This window comes from Trachurus trachurus (assembly GCF_905171665.1).
Source record: "Trachurus trachurus genome assembly, chromosome: 16".
Classification (NCBI taxonomy): Eukaryota; Metazoa; Chordata; class Actinopteri; order Carangiformes; family Carangidae; genus Trachurus; species Trachurus trachurus.
In genome coordinates, this window is record NC_139902.1 from 7,733,422 (window position 1) to 7,753,991 (window position 20,570).

At 40.1% G+C, this 20,570-nt stretch overlaps 1 protein-coding gene across 4 annotated transcripts; it reads right to left on the reverse strand.

Moving 5' to 3' along the window:
• Positions 1 to 936: 936 nt before the first annotated feature.
• LOC310998759 (gasdermin-E-like) lies at positions 937 to 19,149 on the reverse strand. 4 transcript variants are annotated; one of them, XM_083988944.1, is made up of 10 exons: positions 19,029 to 19,149; positions 7,804 to 8,026; positions 7,496 to 7,691; positions 3,582 to 3,756; positions 2,989 to 3,109; positions 2,811 to 2,876; positions 2,252 to 2,379; positions 1,998 to 2,157; positions 1,788 to 1,861; positions 937 to 1,697 (listed from the first exon to the last, which is right to left on the reverse strand). In XM_083988944.1, exons 2-10 carry the CDS (start codon positions 8,006 to 8,008, stop codon positions 1,479 to 1,481), a joined length of 1,344 nt encoding a protein of 447 aa, XP_083845070.1. In that variant the 5' UTR covers positions 8,009 to 8,026; positions 19,029 to 19,149; the 3' UTR covers positions 937 to 1,478. The 4 variants fall into 4 exon arrangements, with proteins under 4 accessions (XP_083845070.1, XP_083845071.1, XP_083845069.1 ...); XM_083988945.1 differs by lacking the exon at positions 19,029 to 19,149 and adding an exon at positions 15,421 to 15,479; XM_083988943.1 differs by lacking the exon at positions 19,029 to 19,149 and adding an exon at positions 8,648 to 9,162.
• Between the last annotated feature and the right edge of the window lie 1,421 nt (positions 19,150 to 20,570).

Here is a 20,570-nt window from a genome sequence, read left to right on the forward strand (position 1 = left end):
CTATCAGACAATTTATCTGTATTTTCAGCTGAACTGTTGGCAATTTTAAAAGCTTTGGAGTGGATAGAGCAAAATAAGCCTCAGCCTCCGTTACCAAAGCCTTTGGTAATGAAGATTCTGTGTTGTCTCTTACGAATTGAGAGGTTAGGATGCCATGTGTGTTTTATGTGGGTGCCTGGACACTTTGGGGTAGAGGGAAATGAAGTTGCCGACAGGTTGGCTAGAGAGTCATTGTCTAAAGAAAATATAGATTTGAATGTGTGAGTATCTGTAATGAAAAACTTGAGTTGCAGTGGTAGAATGAGTGGAATCAGGAGCAGAGGGGAAGGCATTATTTTTGTTTGCAGCCCTCAGTAAAGTGTAAAAACTGGGAAAGCATGTTTGGGTGGAAGGATGAAATAGTTTTAACTAGGTTGAGGCTGGGGCATTGCTGTCTAGCAAGTTGCTTAAAAGTCATGAGAATGGGTTGTGTGAGTGTGGAGAATTGGAGACGGTGGTGCATGTGCTTTTTTCTTGTAACCTCTATTCCAGTCAGAGACGGCAGCTGTTTATAGACCTGTATGATCTGGGTCTGACTGTGATTTCCTTTCGAGGTATTTTTGCATTAGGGGAAAAATCAGACTCCTTTGGGAGGGTAGTGTGGAAATTCCTGCACTCTGCTGGGTTGTATGAGAAAATCTGTTTATGACCATGTTCCTGCCGGAACAGGAGAAGAAGATAAGAGCACGAGTGGCAAAACTGTTGACTTTATCAGCAGAGTAAAAGTTTTGTAAGACTTATTATGTATTGGTTATACCATTCAATTTTCCATTTATGAAGAGATAATGTAGCCTTTATAAAACACAAAAGCACAGCTTCACAAAATACATTATTGTCATGTGTAGCAATAAACAAGTATTCATTACACATTACCCTGATCCCGTTAGACCCTGGAAATTAAGTTGTGGGCTAGATGTTGTGCACACATAATACAAAAAGAAAAAAAGAAGGAAGAATGTGCAACACTCAAAAAAAGAAGAAAAAAAACAAGAGGTGCTCGGCTGTAGAGAAACAAAAAGCCAGCAACACTCAGTGTCCTTCGTGTATCTTTAATTACTCACAGGTACAGGCAACTAAACACACAGACCGGTTATTTTTCTTATTCTATGATATGGATTCTGCCTGTTGCTTGATCTTATTACCTTATGCCAGACAGCTGTGAGGATGTGATGCTGGGTACTTTTGCATGTCTCACTCAGCAGTCGAAGAAGGCAGCTGTCTTGTGATTGATCCATGATTATCAGTCTATTGACAAAATGTTTTTTGTTCCTACACTGGTAAATGTATGAAATCAACCAGGAGTAAAATGTCATAGTGTCTTGTAGGACATTCTATTCCCACATAAAGAATAAAAACCAAATATACACATGATCCCCTTTACAACACTCCAGTGTTGGAGTGTTGTAAAGGTGTGTTACGTAAAGTTAGGCAGCTTTGGTTTAAGCTTGTGGGCCCAATGAGGCCAGACCTCTGATAGCTATACACAGCATCAGAGGAAGGTCTTCTGGCTCTCGTTGTATCTCCGTCTTCACTGTGTCCCCGTCTCTCTCCAGGGACACATTACAGGAAGCAAACATTTGTTCAGCCTTTTCATAAACATCCCCCGGAAGTGCAGTCAGAGGAAACTCTCCCTTTCCTGACAGGATGTGCTCCTGGAGCTGGTGGGACAAACAGTGAACAGGCAGCTCAATGACCGAGGCATCACTTCAGGTAGAAAAAAATATTTAGTAAAGTCTGAATTAACTGACCAGTTTCTCCAATGTCTGTAAGACTGTGGGGCTGCAGCACGTCCTCAAGACATCGAGACAACTACTGGTCATCTCTGAAAAGACAAAGACCCAGGAACAGGAAAACAGAACTGAATAACACGAGGTTTCCAGGACATTCTGCACAGTGGGAACTACAATCTTACATGCTTCTTCTCCTCATGAGCTTAAAATAATGAATATTTTTCTCACCTTCCAGCGCACTGATGATGAGGTCCAAGGCTGTGAGGACTGATGTGGACCGGTCCGCCTGCTCAACAAGCTCCAGAATTGCTTGGATGTTCTGATTTTGAGACTCTGTTATTGTAACATCAAGCAGGGCAGGAGTCCCATCCTGACGCATCAGTTCCATCTGAGACAGAAGAAAACACCCATATTTAAAAACCAGTGCAAAAAGTTCACAAGTCCCAACTCCACATTAAGATCTTTTCTCTTGTCCCAGTAACCGCATCCTGAAGAGCACTGATGGCTTTCTGGTCCTCCATAATGGTCGTGAGATGCTGGAGCAGAGACGACTTGGTGGCAACAGGAAGAGATGACAGCAGCTGGAAGTGATCATTTAACTCCTCCAGGTCTGGTCATAGAAAGAAACAAATCATCATTATCATTCCCTCTAAAGACTAAAAGCAGTTTAGCAAAACCTAATACTGGACCAGATGTGAGAATAACACAAAGACAAACTGCCCAATACCAAAAATAATCAGGTCAGGTCATGTTTTCAAACAGTTATCACACCACTCTGATCAAACTGAAATGGCCTCCACCCTCTCAAGGCCATTTATGGCTTAACACACATTTACTGAGCACATCACAAACGATGACCAGTCACATGATCTATGGCTACAGAAAGAAAACGGTAATTACAATAATAATAATGAATAATTATGACCTATTGTTGATTGTTTGAATTGCACTTAACTCTAAGTGGTGGAAGTGTAAAACAATTTAGTTTTTATGTGACGCATACTGTAACAATGACAAATGAAATCTAATCTAGTAATTTACCTTGCCGAAGACTGCTGGTATTACAATCAGCCAATAGGGAGCGATCAAAGCAAATTGGAGACAACCCTGAGGAACAAACAAGACATTTATTTACTAGTTTACTAATACCAACAGATTCCATTTCGTCTCATTATTTGTTCTAATAATCAAATCTACAGATTACATAACAATTTCTCACCAAAGGATCCATCCTGTTTGATCTCTAGTATCATGAGGGAATAGGCAATGGTGGTATTGATGGGAATTGCCATGGTAACATTACTCTGTCTACTCAGGCCCCCACTGCCTGTCGCTGAAGCCTGCAGAAACAACAATGCAACACCAAACATACAAATTACAGCAACTGTTGGTCAGTTTTAGAGAAAATGTCAACTTTAAAAGAATAACCACTGCTGAGTAACAACTTCTAATTGTAGCCTACATTATGGATTTGTAGGCTCCCATCTCTCTACTGAGCAGCAAATGCTGAGTTTTCTTATTTATGACAGAGACAAATCAGCTTAACCACAGTTTGCAAAAGTTATCCAAAACATATTCAATTCATAAAGTTCCACATATTTCAGTTTTATGCAAATCTGAAAACATATTCAGGGCTAAGCTTAATACTAAGAAGAGGAAATATAACATTGTTTTTTTTGGGAATGCGGGAATTATTATTACATTATATTATTACTGACTTCTCAAATATCACACAGCAGCAAGTGGCTGAATTCTCACATTAAATTACAACCATCTATCATGATGATGAGTGTTTCAGTGCTACTACTCTACCTCAGAGCCCAAAGGGTCAAGGATGGCGACTTTTCCTTCAAAGTGTCCAGCCTGCTGTCTCTTCCTTGTAAGTGAACAGGGTGCAGTGGTCCTGATTCGCTCCACCACTACCCCAAACTGCTGCTTCTTCTTTTTCTTTGTCTGCCGGATCAGACAGTGGGACATGTCCAGCATCCTGAGTGAGTTAAAAATATCAATGTTATGTTCAATGAAGACAATTCTTTAAGTTTAATGGTGATCTTCTAATAAAAAAAGCCTGTATGTATGACATGAATACAGACTAATGAATCTTTTGACTGAGATTTTAAAACTGAATATAATCCTCAACAAAACAAATTTCAGGTGAGCATATTTGTAGCTACACCAGTTCAATGAAAGCCCAGGGTTCATGCAGATCTCTCGATTTCTATTTTTCCTCTTCCGCAGTCGACATCATAAAATCATAAGACGCCGTGAAAACTATGGTAAAATACACAAAAGTCCGTACAGCATGAGTCCATTGTTAATTAGGTTTATGCTAATAACTGAAATAAATAACTACAATGAAACACATGTTGTTGATGAAATGAAATACAAATGAAACAGAGTACAGTTACTATGTAAAGGTTTTGGCCTTTAGGATTACTGCTGCTGTCAGTAGTTTGTTTAGAGAGACATTTTAAGAGTTCATTATTAGCTCCTACAAAATTTCTTCTAATCTGATCTGTTTTATGGTTAGACTTAAACTGGCTGTCATTTTAGTCGACGAGAGAAAGCCGGTAAAACGTGGGTCAGGTAAACAATATGACATTGATGACGATATTATTGTCATGTGTATTGTTTTGCCTCATGCTGACAGACCACTTGTTAGGGCCACGGGCCATCGCACCAGGCACTGGTCCCAACAGCTATGAAATAGCTGCAGGGATTTTCTGAGAGAAGCAGAACGGACCGATGTTTTAAAACTGCCAGCGTCTCCAAAATATTTACTGTAGAAACACCAAATCGTACCACATTTTTCAGGAAGTCCTTAGAGCAACGTTGATCTGTGTTTTGTTCTGATAGGAGTTACCGTTTTGTCACCCTAAGCCTTTTGCGAGACCAGTGCAGAGGCAGAAAATCACTCTTTTTCTCCATGTTTCTGTCTGTCTCAGCCTGGGGGGCCCCTATCGCCGTGGTAACCACCTCGAGTTGCCGTGGTAATGTCTGATCCTCAGGCCAGAGCTCGTTAACTTCATAAACAATCCACCTGCCGCTTGTTTAAATGTTTATAAACACAGACACAGCTAAATCAGACTGACACAGGATGCAGCTACTAACTAACTATGTGTCAAGTCAGTCACACACACACACACACACACACACACACACACACACACACACACACACACACACACACACACACACACACACACACACACACACACACACACACACACACACACACACACAGTTAACCTAATGTGATTACAGCTCCTCCATATCAGTGCTTATAGAAAGATGATCGTGTGTCTGATCAGCTCTGTCTTGACCTTATCGTGGGTTTGATTCCCATGTTGACAGAGATGGCAAAACCAGCAGTAGCCCCGTGGCCCGTTCAAAATTTCCCCAGAGGAAATTTTCTAGTTTATCCTATTATTCTTACCGATTATTTTACTGGCTTGAACTATCACGCATCACAGCTCAAGCCAGTAAAATAATCGGTTCACCACAAACCCCACTGTCCCATCTGTATGAGCGCTCTGTGATCAGGAAAGCCATCTTGATCACAGAGGAACCTTCACATCCTCTCCATTCCTCATTCACCCTCCTCCCTTCAGGCAGGAGGTACAAAGTCCCCCTGGCCAGAAAATCAATCTACAAAAAATCATTCATTCCATCTGCAGTCACAGCCCTCAACAGTAGAAGAACTCTAACAACCTAAAATGACTTGCTGCTATTGTGCTTTTTATTTATTATTTAAATGTTTTTATTGCCTTATTGTGTTTTTATTGAGTGTATGTAAAGTGATGAGCCCTGTCAAAGACAAATTTCTGCTACCCTTGGGGCAGACAATAAATGATCTATCTATCTATCTATCTATCTATCTATCTATCTATCTATCTATCTATCTATCTATCTATCTATCTATCTATCTATCCTATTATTTGCAGCGGCTGTCGTCCATCTGTGGTCTGCCCGATTCCACGTGAATGCAGCATAAATAATACGATTGAGTTGCTTGCAATATACAACCACACCACTAGATGGGAGTAATTCCTACACAATGAACCTTTAAGAGGATCACGATGAAACACTGGAAAATGCTCAACCGTGACCGAAATCTTAAAAAAAAAAAAAAAAAATTAAATTACTACACAAAGTCCCTCTGGATTTTTCAACAGTATGGAACCTCGTGGACTAAATGAAACACCGGACTTGAGTTAATTACATCTTGCACACCACAGCACGCAAAGCAGAAGAACAGATACAAAATACGTGCATACACGATAAAAACAAGACCACAATAAGACATGCATGCTGACACAGGCAGACAGACAAAAGTAAAAGTAAAAGTGTAAAAGTGCAAGTTCAGTTCAGTTCAGTTCAGTAAACTTTATTGTCAATCACACAATGTAACTGACAGTTACACAGGGGATCGAAATTGCGTTTCCTCAAACTCCAAATGTGCAATTTAAAAACATTTAAAACATTTAAAAATTTCAACATCATCATACCACACATAGGCCTACATGACATAAAAAGCACAAATATACTGACAGAGGCCTATGATGTTGTGGGGAGGTAATAAAGTGCAATATGAAAAGTGCAAAGTGCAGAGCAGCAGAAACAAGTCCATATGCTATGTATGTGTATGTTCATATGTGTATGTGTATGTTCATGTGTGTATGTGTATGTCCTTGAGTGAATTGAGTAGTCTGATGGCCTGTGGAAAAAAGCTGTTGCTGAGTCTGGTTGTCTTGCACCGCAGTGCTGACAGAGCTGAGCACCAATTAACCATCTCTTCAAATGGGCTCTGAATAAACTGTAGGTATTCAGGTCTCTAAAATAGATGCTGGGATGGAATTCCCAGCATCTATTTTAGAGTGGAATGGATGGAATTCCATTCTAGTGCAGCTCTAACAGAGAATGCAGACTGAACTTTTCCTAAATGGAATAATACATACTGTGTCAAAAGCAATACCAATAGCAAACATTTTTATCCAGGGCAGTAGAAATTTTCCATATATGTTGCGTGCTTTTTGCCAAAACTAGGGCTGGATGCGCTGGATACTCAGCTGAAACGATTATCCGGTATGGATAAAGCATTTTTGATGAGTATGAGTATTATACGAGTAATATGTGTCAATATTTGTTCTTGTGATGAAAGAAAATCTAAGCTGACTGTGTCCACTTTCTGTGATCTCATTTTTCTATGATATGCAAATGAGCCGTAATACCTTATTTAGACGGGTGTGTACCTTTCCAAATCATGTCCAAACTATTAAATTGAGCACAGCTGGAGTCAAGTGAGAGGTACAGCATTCTCAAAGATAAATTGACGGCACCTGAGCAACCTACAGGAGTGTCAGTTTTTCTTTTTTAATTAATTTGCAAAAAAATCCAAAAATTTTGGGGTTGTCCTATCCTGATGAGGTGGTGAGTGTAGTAGATTGATGATGTTGATCCTGTTTGTAGATAGTGTGTTCTCATCAAGATTCAATGAAGTTGTGTCTTCTCTGGATGATCAACACTGATGATCATAAAGATGTGTTATGTCCTAGTTCTTTACAGATGTAGCCTCTTTATATTGCTGTCAAAATGCACCAGATTGAAGCCTTTTAGTGCTGTCAAACAATTAAAAATTTAACACGTTATTTCTTTTTAATTAATTGCGTCACGATTAGCGTGTTAACCATGACAGAAAGGACAGTGGATACAGATTGGACACTTACCTGCCTTTGGAGTCTTTCATCAACTTATCCACATTCGCTTTCTCTTTCTTCAACCTGCCAAAGGATGATTGGACTGTTGACTTGTTCTCTCCCTTCATGTCCATTTTGATGTTCCTATAACCTGCTTCTGATTTTCCATCAACGCTGTCATGATGAGTCCCTTGAAAATCAAGGATGAAGTCTGACTCTTTGGTATCTGTGGACAGGGAAACATTCACAGTATACTATTGCAGATACTTAACAAAAAACATTAAAGCAAATTAAAACGATACACATACATAATACACACAACTTTCTTTGGTGTCTACCTGGAGATATAGTGGTGTCTCCTGTTAGAAGACCGTTGAGGTGCAAATTAGTGGGGAAAAATTTGGGCTTCTGGTAGAACCAGAAAAACCCGCGTTTAATCATTACCACTGTCAGCAAATCTATAGTATCATTCAGGCTGGACACTGGGATCAAGAGACCACGATCCACCTCCTCCGCAAACTTTTTGGTGGCTGCGGCAAACATCTCCAAGCTGGATCAAACCTGGGAGAAAGATAATGAAGCCAGGTCTGAACAGTGATAATAATACTAATTAGGGATGCACCGATACCAATACCAATACCGGTATCGGGTATCGGTCCGATACTAAGACTGATGTCGACCACAACATCGATACCACTTTTCAGTTACAGCACTTGACTGCAAGATGTGCAGCAAGGAGCCATGTCAGCAGTGTGGGAATATTGTCAGGTGAATGAGAGCGACAAAAACAAATCAGAATTCAAATAATGTCCTGCAAAACTCTCAAGAGGAGGGACAAAATCTACCGCTTACGCTTTGAAATCTCAGCACGACACAGAATATAAGCAGTTCACTTTTGTTTTGTTAAATTTCAGACAATAGCCTATGTTTGGCAGTGCCACGTTTAAAGCACTTTTGTTAAATGCCAGTCCACAAGAAAAACATACTGAGGAATGTTGTTCAAATAACATATCTGTGGGGGGGGAAAAAGTACTCGTTTTTGAAAAAAGTGATATCTGTGCACCCCTAATACTAATGATAATAATAGCATTTCACTTAGGTCTACTTGTAACAAAGTCAAACAAATGCTGATCCTGCCGGATATATATAGCCTATAAATATATATATATATTTTTTTTTTACCTCTTCCACCAAAAACTCCTGTTTCAGCAAAGGACCAGATGAAAAGTTTTCCTTTGTAGAGAGACTCCCAGCACAGACAAGTCATCAGCACTGCTCAGCCTCAGGAAAGGCTTCCTCTCTTTATGACAACAGAGGCTCCACCTTCTCCAGCGGCAGACCTCTGTGTGACTGAGGACAGAGAGGCGGGCCTAGACCCACCCACAAGGGGAGGAAATATCTAGAGACGGGTGTAACTACTGTAATCTCCCCAATGTATTCTGTCATTCTGGTGTTGGGATGAGGTTTTCAAAGTAAATTAATTATTTGAAGATAAAACACAGCAAGCAGACCGTCCTGGTGCAAATAGTGGTACAGGGATCCCTGTAAAATAAAGGATTTTTAACTACACCTCAGAGTGCCTCGGACCCATCAGTTTTGGACTGCCTTTTACTCTTTACCACTATTTGCACCAGGACGGTCTGCTTGCTGTGTTTTATCTTCAGTTTTTCCTCAATCCTGTGTCCTTGAAGAGCACCTGAGCGGTTCATTCACCCTCACCCAGGGCAGCACTCACATTTCTTTCAACTTTCAATTGTTCAACTAAATTAATTAATTATTTAATCTGATTCCATTTAAAAATAACTTTACCATACTGGTCAGAGTGGTCTTTTTACTTGAATAATAATGGTATGATGTTTGTAATTTTTTTTATGTATCTTGTGAAGCAGAGTCTTCTCTGTGAGAAGTGCTATATAAATAATTTTACTTACTAACTTACTTACTTACTTAATAGTTAACCAGTAATTAGAAATATTGTCATTTTAAGAATTCAACTCTGCTGTTAAGAGATCTGACATCAGCCTTAGTTCAGGGATGGCAAATATAGATTACAAACTACTCAGTGACTTTCTTAACATGGAAGAATAGCCCTGATGCCTGGGTTGAAGTACCCAGAGGTTTGAGAATATGATTCAATCTTGTTTTTAAAAGAAATATATATTCTTTTGGCTTTTTGCCTTTATTTGATAGTCCACAGTGAGAAAGACAGGAAAGGGGAAGGCAGAGAGAGGGGGAATGACATGCAGGAAAGGGCTGCCCAACGCAGGATTCGAACCGGGGCCACCTGCGGTGAGGACTATAGCTTCTACATAGGGCGGCCGCTCTACCCACTGCGCCACGCACCGCCCTGATTCAGTCTTGTTTGTCCAACTCAGAGGTTAAAGCAGAAGTAAGCGGAATGTTTGTGTTAATATAAGTCTTAAATAGTTATATCTTCCGACAGCAATCACTTATATAGAGTGTTTGGTCTGAAACACGGGTCTGTCAGTCACTCTGCTCTGCTGTAAGCCGAGGAGAGAACGGCATAAAGGGGCGGTCCTCTCTGTGTGTGCAGCCAAGGGATGCGCGTGAATGCTTACTTCGCTTACTTTTGCTTTAAGGGTGTGAATAACGGTCAGTGAAATTTGCCATATCTTTGGGGATATAGTATTTAACTAATCCCTATCTCAGTTCATGGAAGGCAGATATAGACTTAAACTAGTGACCTTCTTAACATAGAAGAACAGCCCTGACACCTCAGTTGAGATAGTCAGAGGTTATAGAACATAACTCGATAGTAAAAGAACATGATACTCATTCTTTTCTATTCCACTCAGAGGTTAAAGCAGTACTAAAGAACTTTCAGTTTTGGTTGAGTTTGGCGGCGCCAGTGGCCCAAAGCGGTAGTGTTTTGCCTGAAGGAAGACTCCATTTCCCATGAGCACCAGCGCGCAGCGCCGTAAACATCCTGATCTCCCGGTGCATGGAAATTAACAGAAGACGTCCAAACTAAGTTTCTGTTACCAGCGGATCATTTCTCAGTAAACACACATGCACAATCCGACGGAAAGGTGCCGCATTGCCTGCTCCCTCCTCGTTGTGACTCGCGAAAGTGAAAGTGAAACTTCAGTGAGAGCCGGGTTCCTACCATGCTCCTCAAAGCTGCTTAGTGCCAGTGAAGCCCTTTGATGAAGGGCTAACGCCCGGAACCTCAAATTAGGAAGAAGCAAGTGAAAAAAAAGAATGAAAAGCGCGTAGTGAATGTCAATATACAGTATTTGATTAAGTTTCATGTTATTGTTGTTTAAGAAGAGGGCAAAGTTTTCAGGGAGGATGATGACTAACTAATGTGTTTTGATGACTATTCTCTGTATGGTGTATATTTTAGGACATTCTCAGGATGTGGCTTCAGCATCAGACCTCTGTCACACTCGCACCAAACAGCCACATGAAAAATAGTCATCGGACTAAAAGGCCTAAGAAAAAAAACTTGTCACACTGAACTGCCTCAGGATAAAAGCTGTCACACTGAACGGTATCAGGAAAAATAAATTGTCACACTGAACAGCATCAGTAACTAAGTTGTCACACTGATCACGGAAAAAAAAAATTGTCACACTAAACGGCATTACCACAAATTTTCACACTGAACGGCAACCTTTCAGACCCAGTCTCCCTCCTCAAATAGCACACCCTGAATTGAAACCCTGCTACAGGAAAATGAGTCAAGTAATGCACTTTTCTGTCTCTTTGCTGAAGCTGAAACTTTGACAACCAAGTCAGACGACTAAAGCTGCAACTAACCATTGTGGCTTTAATGTGTGTCTCTGTTGATCCTCTGGTCTGTATAGGAAACATCAGAAAACTGTGCGACAATGCATGTGAATCCTTCAGAGACAAATGTGACGTCATCAAATGTTTTATTTTCTGACTGACAATTAAAACCAGGAAGAAATTCAACTGGTTGAGCAACCATTCTTATATTTAAGGATAAAAATGTTCAATACTGATCAATATATTATATTGAATGACTCAATGTGTCATTTTACATTTGTGTGTACCTTTTTTTTTAAGTGAAAGGAGATTATTTTTGGTTCATTACAAACCAGAGGAGCTAAAACTTGCAACCTGTGATGTGATGAACTGCCTCCGTGTATCTTTAAAGGTGGAAATCATCACTTGTCCATTTTTGGAGACTCCAGTGAATTTCTCATTTGCACAACAAAATAGTGACACATTTTATTCCCATACACCTACAGTAGGGTACCCTGTAGTGTTAGTAGTACTGTAATCCACGCTGATTTGGTCATCCTGAAACTTTTTTAATGTGTGTGTGTCTGTTATGGAGTGAAACTTTAGAGACGGACACTGAACATGTCTGACTTTTAAAAGCAGAGCCACTCTCACGCTGTGTGCAGAAAGTAAAAGTTAAGGCAAGTTGATTTTGCAAAGGCCTGAGCAGCTGCGCTTCTGTGCAACACAAACAACGGTGTGGTTTTCACAGCTCGGAGGAGGCTGGCAGCACGCAGGCCTCTGCAGGCTGCGCAGAGCTGCTCAGCAGCGCAGTGAGAACGGACAGTGTAGAGGGGTTTGTTGCTTTTTTGAGTTTTTTTTCGGTCCAGGGAACAGAAATGTGTGCGGAAAGTCTGAGGTTTGAGACAGGAAGCCTGTTGAGTTCAGATAACGACACCTGACAAGTGCTCTCATTTGCAGCTATAATTACACTTAAAATAACCTCAAACCTAACCTCTGCTGCGACAGAGGTTCAAGAGAATAAGCATCTAAATATGAATATTAATGATGATAATAATAATGAGCAGGCTTTACCAACGAAGAGTCACATTTCTGTTCCAACATTAAAACACTAAATGATTTCTGATGATGATTGATGAAGTTTTAGTTTAAAGGCGTCCTCGTGCTGAACCTCATTGTACTGCACTGCCCTTAATGTCATAGAAAAAATGTAACAGGAGTCTATTTTTCCTTCAAAACGGCTGTGTATAAATATAAATATATATTTTTTGGAAGCGAAACAACCTATAGCTAGGTTTTTTCCGTGTGGGGAGTGAGCATAGACTGTAAAAAGAATGGACGTAGCGTCCGTGACGTCACCCATTGGTTTTGGGGAGTCGTTTTTGCGACTCAAATATGGCGGCCTGAACAGCGCCATGTTGGATTGGCCGGCCGAGAACCCGCCCACTGGCCTCGAAGCAGCCTGTCTCCGGACCGCTCCGGACCTGTCACTCAACGTTTCCGCGCCCTAATTGGCCAGAATTTTAACCTAATAACAGTAAAACAGTAGAGTTAAAAAAAATTCACCCCCCTCAGAGTGTGTGCGGGGGTAGAAACTATCGATTGAGACCAAAAAACGTTCTGACACCAGGCTTTGATCATGTTTATTGAGGATGTAAAGTCGGCGATTTTAACATGGGGGTCTATGGAGAATGCTGCTTTCTGACACCAGCCCCCAGAGGAAGCCGAGGGGATTGCAGTTTTTTGAACGCGGAAGTGAGCTTCACTTCTCAGACCGACAACTGCCCCCTTGGGAGGGAGCAGCATTTTAGCTAGCAGGAGCTAAAGTTGGCTACCGTTACTAAGGCACCTGAGAAGCCGGTGCGGACCGCCACAACAGAGCGGTGCAGCAACTGTGTGAGCCTTGACGGCGAGATTGGACGAAAATGGAGCAGCTAAAATCTCCCACCGAGCTGAAACTGACCGGCAACATAGAAGAGCAGTGGAGACGATTTAAACAACGCGATAGGGGCGACAACGAAGGACGACACACAAAAAATTGCACTCCTTCTGACGGTCGCAGAACCCAAAGCCATAGACGTCTTCAACAGCTTCCAGCTAACAGCAGATGAACAAAAGAACTATAACGCAGTACTGAGTAAATTTGAACAATTCTGCACACCAAGACGAAATATGAGAGGTAGGCTATGTGTTCAACAGCAGAAATCAAACAGAGTCAGAGTCAGTCAAAGAATTTATTCTCTGTCTGAACTTGGTCTGAAGTTCAGACATGGCTTCAGACGATGAGGACACAGAGGACCTCTTCGTGGGCTCAATTGACAGAGCAGCATCAGATGAGAAGGAGTGGACTGAAACCTATAACGTGAATGGGACAGACATAAAATTCAAAGTGGACACTGGAGCCCAGGCAAACCTCATAGCTGAGACTGAACTGCCAAATCTACAGGTAAAACCTCAGATTGATATTGTAATGGTACATTTGAATATTCCTTTGTTTTAATCACTTGTGACGTCCCCACCCCCTGCTTTCCCTCCAAGGTATCAGATCTTCTTTTGTTTGTTACCCATTTGTGTCATTTAATGTCTAGACCTTGTGCATTTCAAGTTTCGGAGACACCCAACCTCTCACTTTCTTTGTGTAACGGAGTTAAAAGATAATTTGATTCCACTTGCCATAAAAACTCACCACACAACACAAAAACTTGTTTTTCCTATGGTAATTAAATGCATCACCCCTGTGGATATAGGGTCGTGCACCCCGGGGAGTAGCCGCAGTCGGACTATGCTACTTCCCTGGTAGGTGCACAAGCTACGAGCTCCGCTATTGTTTCATATTAATTACTTTAATTTCAATGCTAAGGGGTGGTTTAAGTTGTATTTCTTAAGCATATAGCTCCTGAACGGTCGAGCACGTCCTTTTTCATAAAAAGTTGACGGTGTTTTTCTCTTATTTCTGTTTACAAAATGACTAGGACTACACGTGGTAGCTAACCTGCACTTTCTTTTCATTTTACATTTTTCAGCCGTGTATGTGTGTGTGTGTGAGAGAAGAAGAACTGGACTGACTGTAAATGTTGATTCCTCTGCCAGGTCAGTCCCTGTGTAATAAACAGCGAGGTTGCCAACGGTGAAGGTCTGACTCGTATGTTAAAACTACACAACGCAAGGATGAGTACCAAAACCACTACATTTACAAGGAAATAAATCATTATTCACCAACAGCAAACAGCTGAAAATTTCCAAGACAATACAGAGACTAAAGTAAAACTGAGGGCATATAATGGGGATATCATACCTCATATAGGAAAATGTAAAATGATGTTGAGAGATGGTCACAAAACCTATGAACTTGATTTTTCCATTGTCAAGGGCAAGAAAGCATCCCTCCTAGGTTTAAAAGCAAGCATTCTGTTAGGATTGGTGGGTGCCTAAGTGGTTCCCAACCTTTTTTGGCTCGTGACCCCATTTTGACATCACAAATTTCTGGTGACCCCATGTGATCGCGGCCATCAATCGAGATGCTCAATTTATATTCGAGAAAGTTAAAGTATAGAAAACAGTTGTTTAAGATTGTGTGGTGTTTTTAATCATAATTTTAAAAAGAATAATAATACGTTAAAACAATATTTTTATCAGTAATTTCTTTTTATCAATTAGCTACTGGACATTTCAGGGGACCCCATTTGATTTCCAGGTGACCCCACATGGGGTCCCGACCCTAAGGGTGAGAAACACTGATATAACGGATGAATACACGTATTTCAAGGAATAGGAAAACTTGGTACATAAGATACAGCTAGAAGACAATTACTGTACAAACCAATAATCCACGCACCTCACAAAGTACCACTAGCTCTAAGAGAAAAACTCAAGACTGAGCTTCAGTGGCTTGAAGAACTATAAAAGAGTTGAAGAGCCCACAGAATGGGTCCACTCATTAGTAATAGTAGAGAAACAAGATAAACTGAGGTTATAGACCCAAAAGAACTGAACAGAGACTGCCTTTTGGCTTAACATCCGCCCCAGAAGTCTTTCACAGAACCATACACCAGATTTTTGAGAGAGTGCCAGGCACAAAGGTTTACATTGATGACATCTTGATTAGTGGATCTACTATAGAAGAGCATGATGCCAGGCTAGCACAAGCTTTAGAAGCTGCCCGGTCACATGGGTTGAAACTAAATGCAAAAAAATGTGAGTTCAGAAAAACTAAAATCACCTACTTGGGTGAAGTGCTGACAGCAGAAGGTGTCCAAATAAGTGAGAGCAGAGTGAAAGCCATTGCCGCCACCTATGGACAAAGAGGGTGTACAACGCTTTCTGGGCATGATAAATTATGTAGGTAAATATGTGCCTAATCTAACAGCACACACTGGTCAGATGAGGAGCTTCACTGAATGGTGTTGGAACAGTAATCACCAAAAGGTGTTTCATGAACTTAATAACACAGGGAGGAGATGACAGCCTAGACAACTCTGTAAAAACACATCAGTTACTACATGAATCGTCCAAATGTATACTGAAGTCAAGCCAGCCCACACTTTGAAATCCTTGGTCAAGCCAGCCCACACGTTGTTTTAAGGTGCGCGCATATACGGCACATTACGGCAAGAGCGAGAAAGTGCCCGTAAAATGAAAGCAACGCCCCCGAAACGTCTGATGTTGCATTTCAAAATAAGAGCCAGCCTTTCAAAATAAAAGCCTTTAACACTGCATTTGTGTACATTTACAGTATTATTTTAAGAAAAACTGCTAGTTATTACTGTACCATTCCACTTCAGACTGATAGTACTCGACCTCAGGATGACACCCAGAAAAAATCAGACCAATCTGATGTGGAATTTCAAAATAAAAGCCCTCTGAACTTTGATATTTTTGTGTACATTTACAGTATCATTAAAAAAAACTGCTAGTTATTACTGTACCATTCCACTTCAGACTGATAGTACTCGACCTGAAGATGACACTCAGAAAAAATCAGACCAATCTGATGTGGAATTTCAGAATAAAAGCCCTCTGAACTTTAATACTTTGAAGTATTTTGTGTACATTTACAGTATAATTTTTTTTTTTTTAAACTGCTAGTTATTACTGTACCATTCCACATCAGACTGATAGTACTCGACATGAAGATGACACTCAGAAAAAATCAGACCAATCTGATGTGGAATTTCAGAATAAAAGCCCTCTGAACTTTGATATTTTTGTGTACATTTACAGTATAATTTTTTTTTAAAACTGCTAGTTATTACTGTACCATTCCACTTCAGACTGATAGTACTCGACATGAAGATAACATCCAGAAAAAATCAGACCAATCTGATGTGGAATTTCAGAATAAAAGCCCTCTGAACTTGGATATTTTGGTGTACAATTACAGTATAATTTTTTTAAAAACTGCTAGTTATTACCATTCCACTTCAGACTGATAGTACTCGAAATGAAGATAACATCCAGAAAAATATCAGACCAATCTGATGTGGAATTTCAGAATAAAGCCCTCTGAACTTTAATATTTTGAAGTATTTTGTGTACATTTACCGTATATTTTTTAAAAAACTGCTAATTATTACTGTACCATTCCACTTCAGACTGATAGTACCCGACCTGAAGATGACACCCAGAAAAAATCAGACCAATCTGATGTGGAATTTAAATGATACTGTAAATGTACACAAAATACTTCAAAATATCAAAGTTCAGAGGGCTTTTATTCTGAAATTCCACATCAGATTGGTCAGATTTTTTCTGGGTATCATCTTCATGTCGAGTACTATCAGTCTGAAGTGGAATGGTACAGTAATAACTAGTAGTTTTAAAAAAAAATGATTCTGTAAATGTACACAAAATACTTCAAAATATCCAAGTTCAGAGGGCTTTTATTCTGAAATTCCACATCAGATTGGTCTGATTTTTTCTGGGTATCATCTTCAGGTCGAGTACTATCAGTCTGAAGTGGAATGGTACAGTAATAACTAGCAGTTTTTAAAAAAATATACTGTAACTATACACAAAAATATCAAAGTTCAGAGGGCTTTTATTCTGAAATTCCACATCAGATTGGTCTGATCTTTTCTGGGTATCATCTTCAGGTCGAGTACTATCAGTCTGAAGTGGAATGGTACAGTTATAACTAGCAGTTTTTAACAAATGATACTGTAAATGTACACAAAATACTTAAAAATATCCAAGTTTATTGGGCTTTTATTCTGAAATTCCACATCAGATTGGTCTGATCTTTTCTGGGTATCATCTTCAGGTCAAGTACTATCAATCTGAAGTGGAATGGTACAGTAATAACTAGCAGTTTCTTTTAAATGATACTGTAAATGTACACAAAATACTTCAAAGTATTAAAGTTCAGAGGGCTTTTATTCTGAAATTCCACATCAGATTGGTCAGATTTTTTTTGGGTATCATCTTCAGGTCGAGTACTATCAGTCTGATGTGGAATAGTACAGTAATAACTAGCAGTTTTTTTTAAATGATACTGTAAATGTACACAAAAATATGCAAGTTCAGAGGGCTTTTATTCTGAAATTCCACATCAGATTGGTCTGATTTTTTCTGGATGTCATCTGCAGGTCGAGTACTATCAGTCTGGAGTGGAATGGTACAGTAATAACTAGCAGTTTAAAAAAAAAATACTGTAAATGTACACAAAATACTTAAAAATATCCACGTTTAGAGGGCTTTTATTCTGAAATTCCACATCAGATTGGTCTGATTTTTTTTGGGTGTCATCTTCAGGTCGAGTACTATCAGTCTGAAGTGGAATGGTACAGTAATAACTAGCAGTTTTTTTAAATGATACTCTACATAAATGCAGTGTTAAAGGCTTTTATTTTGAAAGGCTGGCTTTTATTTTGAAATGCTACATCAGACGTTTCGGGGTCATTGCTTTCATTTTACGGGCACTTTCTCGCTCTTGCCGTAATGTGCCGTATAAGCGCGCACCTTAAAACAACGTGTGGGCTGGCTTGACCAAGGATTTCAAAGTGTGGGCTGGCTTGACTTCAGTAAATGTATCGAATGTAAGAGCGGATTTTGTGAAAATGCGCAAAAAGCAAATGCGAATTTATGACCGTTTCCAGTGTTTTGCGATTAGGAGGAGTGCGCCGTGAGATTAGGTCATAACAGAGCGTGAATGACACTCAACATCATGGACAATTTAGGACTATAGACGCACCTGTATAAGCCGCACCAGCTAAATTTTAAAAGAAAATACTGTACATAGCCTATAGGCCTGTGGCTTGAATATAAGCCACAGGTTTTCATGTTGTAACATGAGATATTTACACAGAAAGACAGTCGGGAACTGTGCAAGTCCGCTCGCTTTTCCGCTGTTTTGGTTATGCTCCTCTCGCCCATGTGCATCTGTTGACAACAAGGCCGCCGAAAAATCTATAAATGGAGCGGTGCATAACGTTACATAACGATGTTACGGCGTGTGATTGTGTAGTCTTAACCGTCATGAACAAAACATTACGGGTTACGGAGCGCGTTTGTGTTGCGGTGTGCAGAGACGAGAGCTGGGAGACCGGGGCGTCGTTCTCCATTTGTTTGAACGTCGCTGGGTGAAGTCCAGCAGCACTTCACCCACAAACTCTGGCTCAATTCACATAATCTGTTTCCATAACAAAAAGTTGCATTTTCATTTAATCGATACGCTGACAAATCCCCCCCCCCAAGCGTAAAAACTTTTATGCGCATCTGCCTTTTTTCGAATTTCTGGCGTTTCCATTCAAGTATTTATTCGCAATTTTTGAAAATGCTAATAAAAAAAGGTGGATGGAAACGCATGATGTCCTTCATGTAATAGGCTACTTACCATTTCTGTCATGCCCTGAGCTTGCCGCCACTCAGTGGCCCGGTTTTTTGTTGTTTTAGATTCTTGTTTTGGACTTTGGACTCTTGTTTTCTTTAGTTCCTGTATTATTTTGAAGTTCTGTGTCTGTCATGATCGTGTCTTGAGTTCCTGTTTTACTTTGAAGTTCTTGTCTTGTCTTCCTGTGTTGTCCCGCCTGTTTGATTACCTAATGTGTCTCACATGTGTCTGATTGTACCACCTGTCTCTCGTTTCCTCGTGTATTTAACCTCTGTGTTTCCCATTGTCTGTTGGTTCTTTTGGCGTTTGTCCTCGTGGTTCCATGGTGTGTTGGTGTGCGGTGACTCCTGCATTCTTGAAAACCCTGACAATTTCTGTAGGCAGGCCAACATTTTGTTCTGTTACATATGATATCCTCCATGAGCACCACATCACTGACTTCTTACATTATGGAAAAATGATTTCCACAAGATTGACAGGTTACCTCAAACCTCCTTGAATCCAGGGACAGAGTCTCCTCATCATCAACTACATTTTGGGCAGATGTGCCTTCACCCTGACACATCAAATAACCAGGGCAGTTGCTAGGAATTCTGGGCCCCCTGAAAGAATATCGGTGTGGGCCCCTCTACCGTATTCATTGCCACCTTCGATTTTCTTGTTTTTCAGTGTTCTTGATGGTGTCTGGTGTAATACACCCAATTTGTTTCCTTTTTTACGATTAACGACTTAACAAGTCACAGTATTATTATGTAAATTATGTATTATAAGTTGTCTATTCTATTACACCTCTGATTGCAAATACATTTTCAATTAACCCCTCAACAAATAGGTAGTGGGTATTTTATTGTATTTAACAATCAAGCACTGATATGCAAAAAAACAAAGTGTCCTGGCTCAAGTAGTCTACAGGTAAATATGTAGCATTTAACTCAAATATATATACATATAAACCATTTTTAAACCATTCAAAAGTCAGTGTAACCTGTAGCCTATTCTAAATAGCCTTTTTTTTTTACTTTGTTGTTGTCAGCTATTATGGTGTATTTTATTTTATATTGCTATGAAAACAACAACAACAAATATTTGAACATTTAAAGGTCAGAAGCCAGAGAAGCTCTTCTGACCAGTGCTCTGTGTGAATTACAAGGGGTGTTAGGTCCTGGCGGTGAAGCCAGGCAGAGCTATCAGAGTGCCATATATTTTGTCTGCTGTTCAATGTGTTTTGGGAACTATAAAGATAGCGGCCTGAGAACATCTTCAGGGCACTCACTCACTGACTGTACTCCTGTTCGGTTGTGTTTGTGTGACTCCATTCATGAATGCCTTTAATTAAAACTCAAGAAAGACAGCTGACGTGTTCAGTCATCCTTTTTTAAATACTTTATTGAAGGAACAACATTTTTTGCCACCACAGTTGTTTCTGTGGAAAGATGTGTTTGTTTCCTGATACACACACACGCACCCACAGATACAACCACACAACACAGCAATGTGAGGTGGCAGCAGGTTTAACCTGTCCTGCCATTAGGTTTGTTTTTTTTC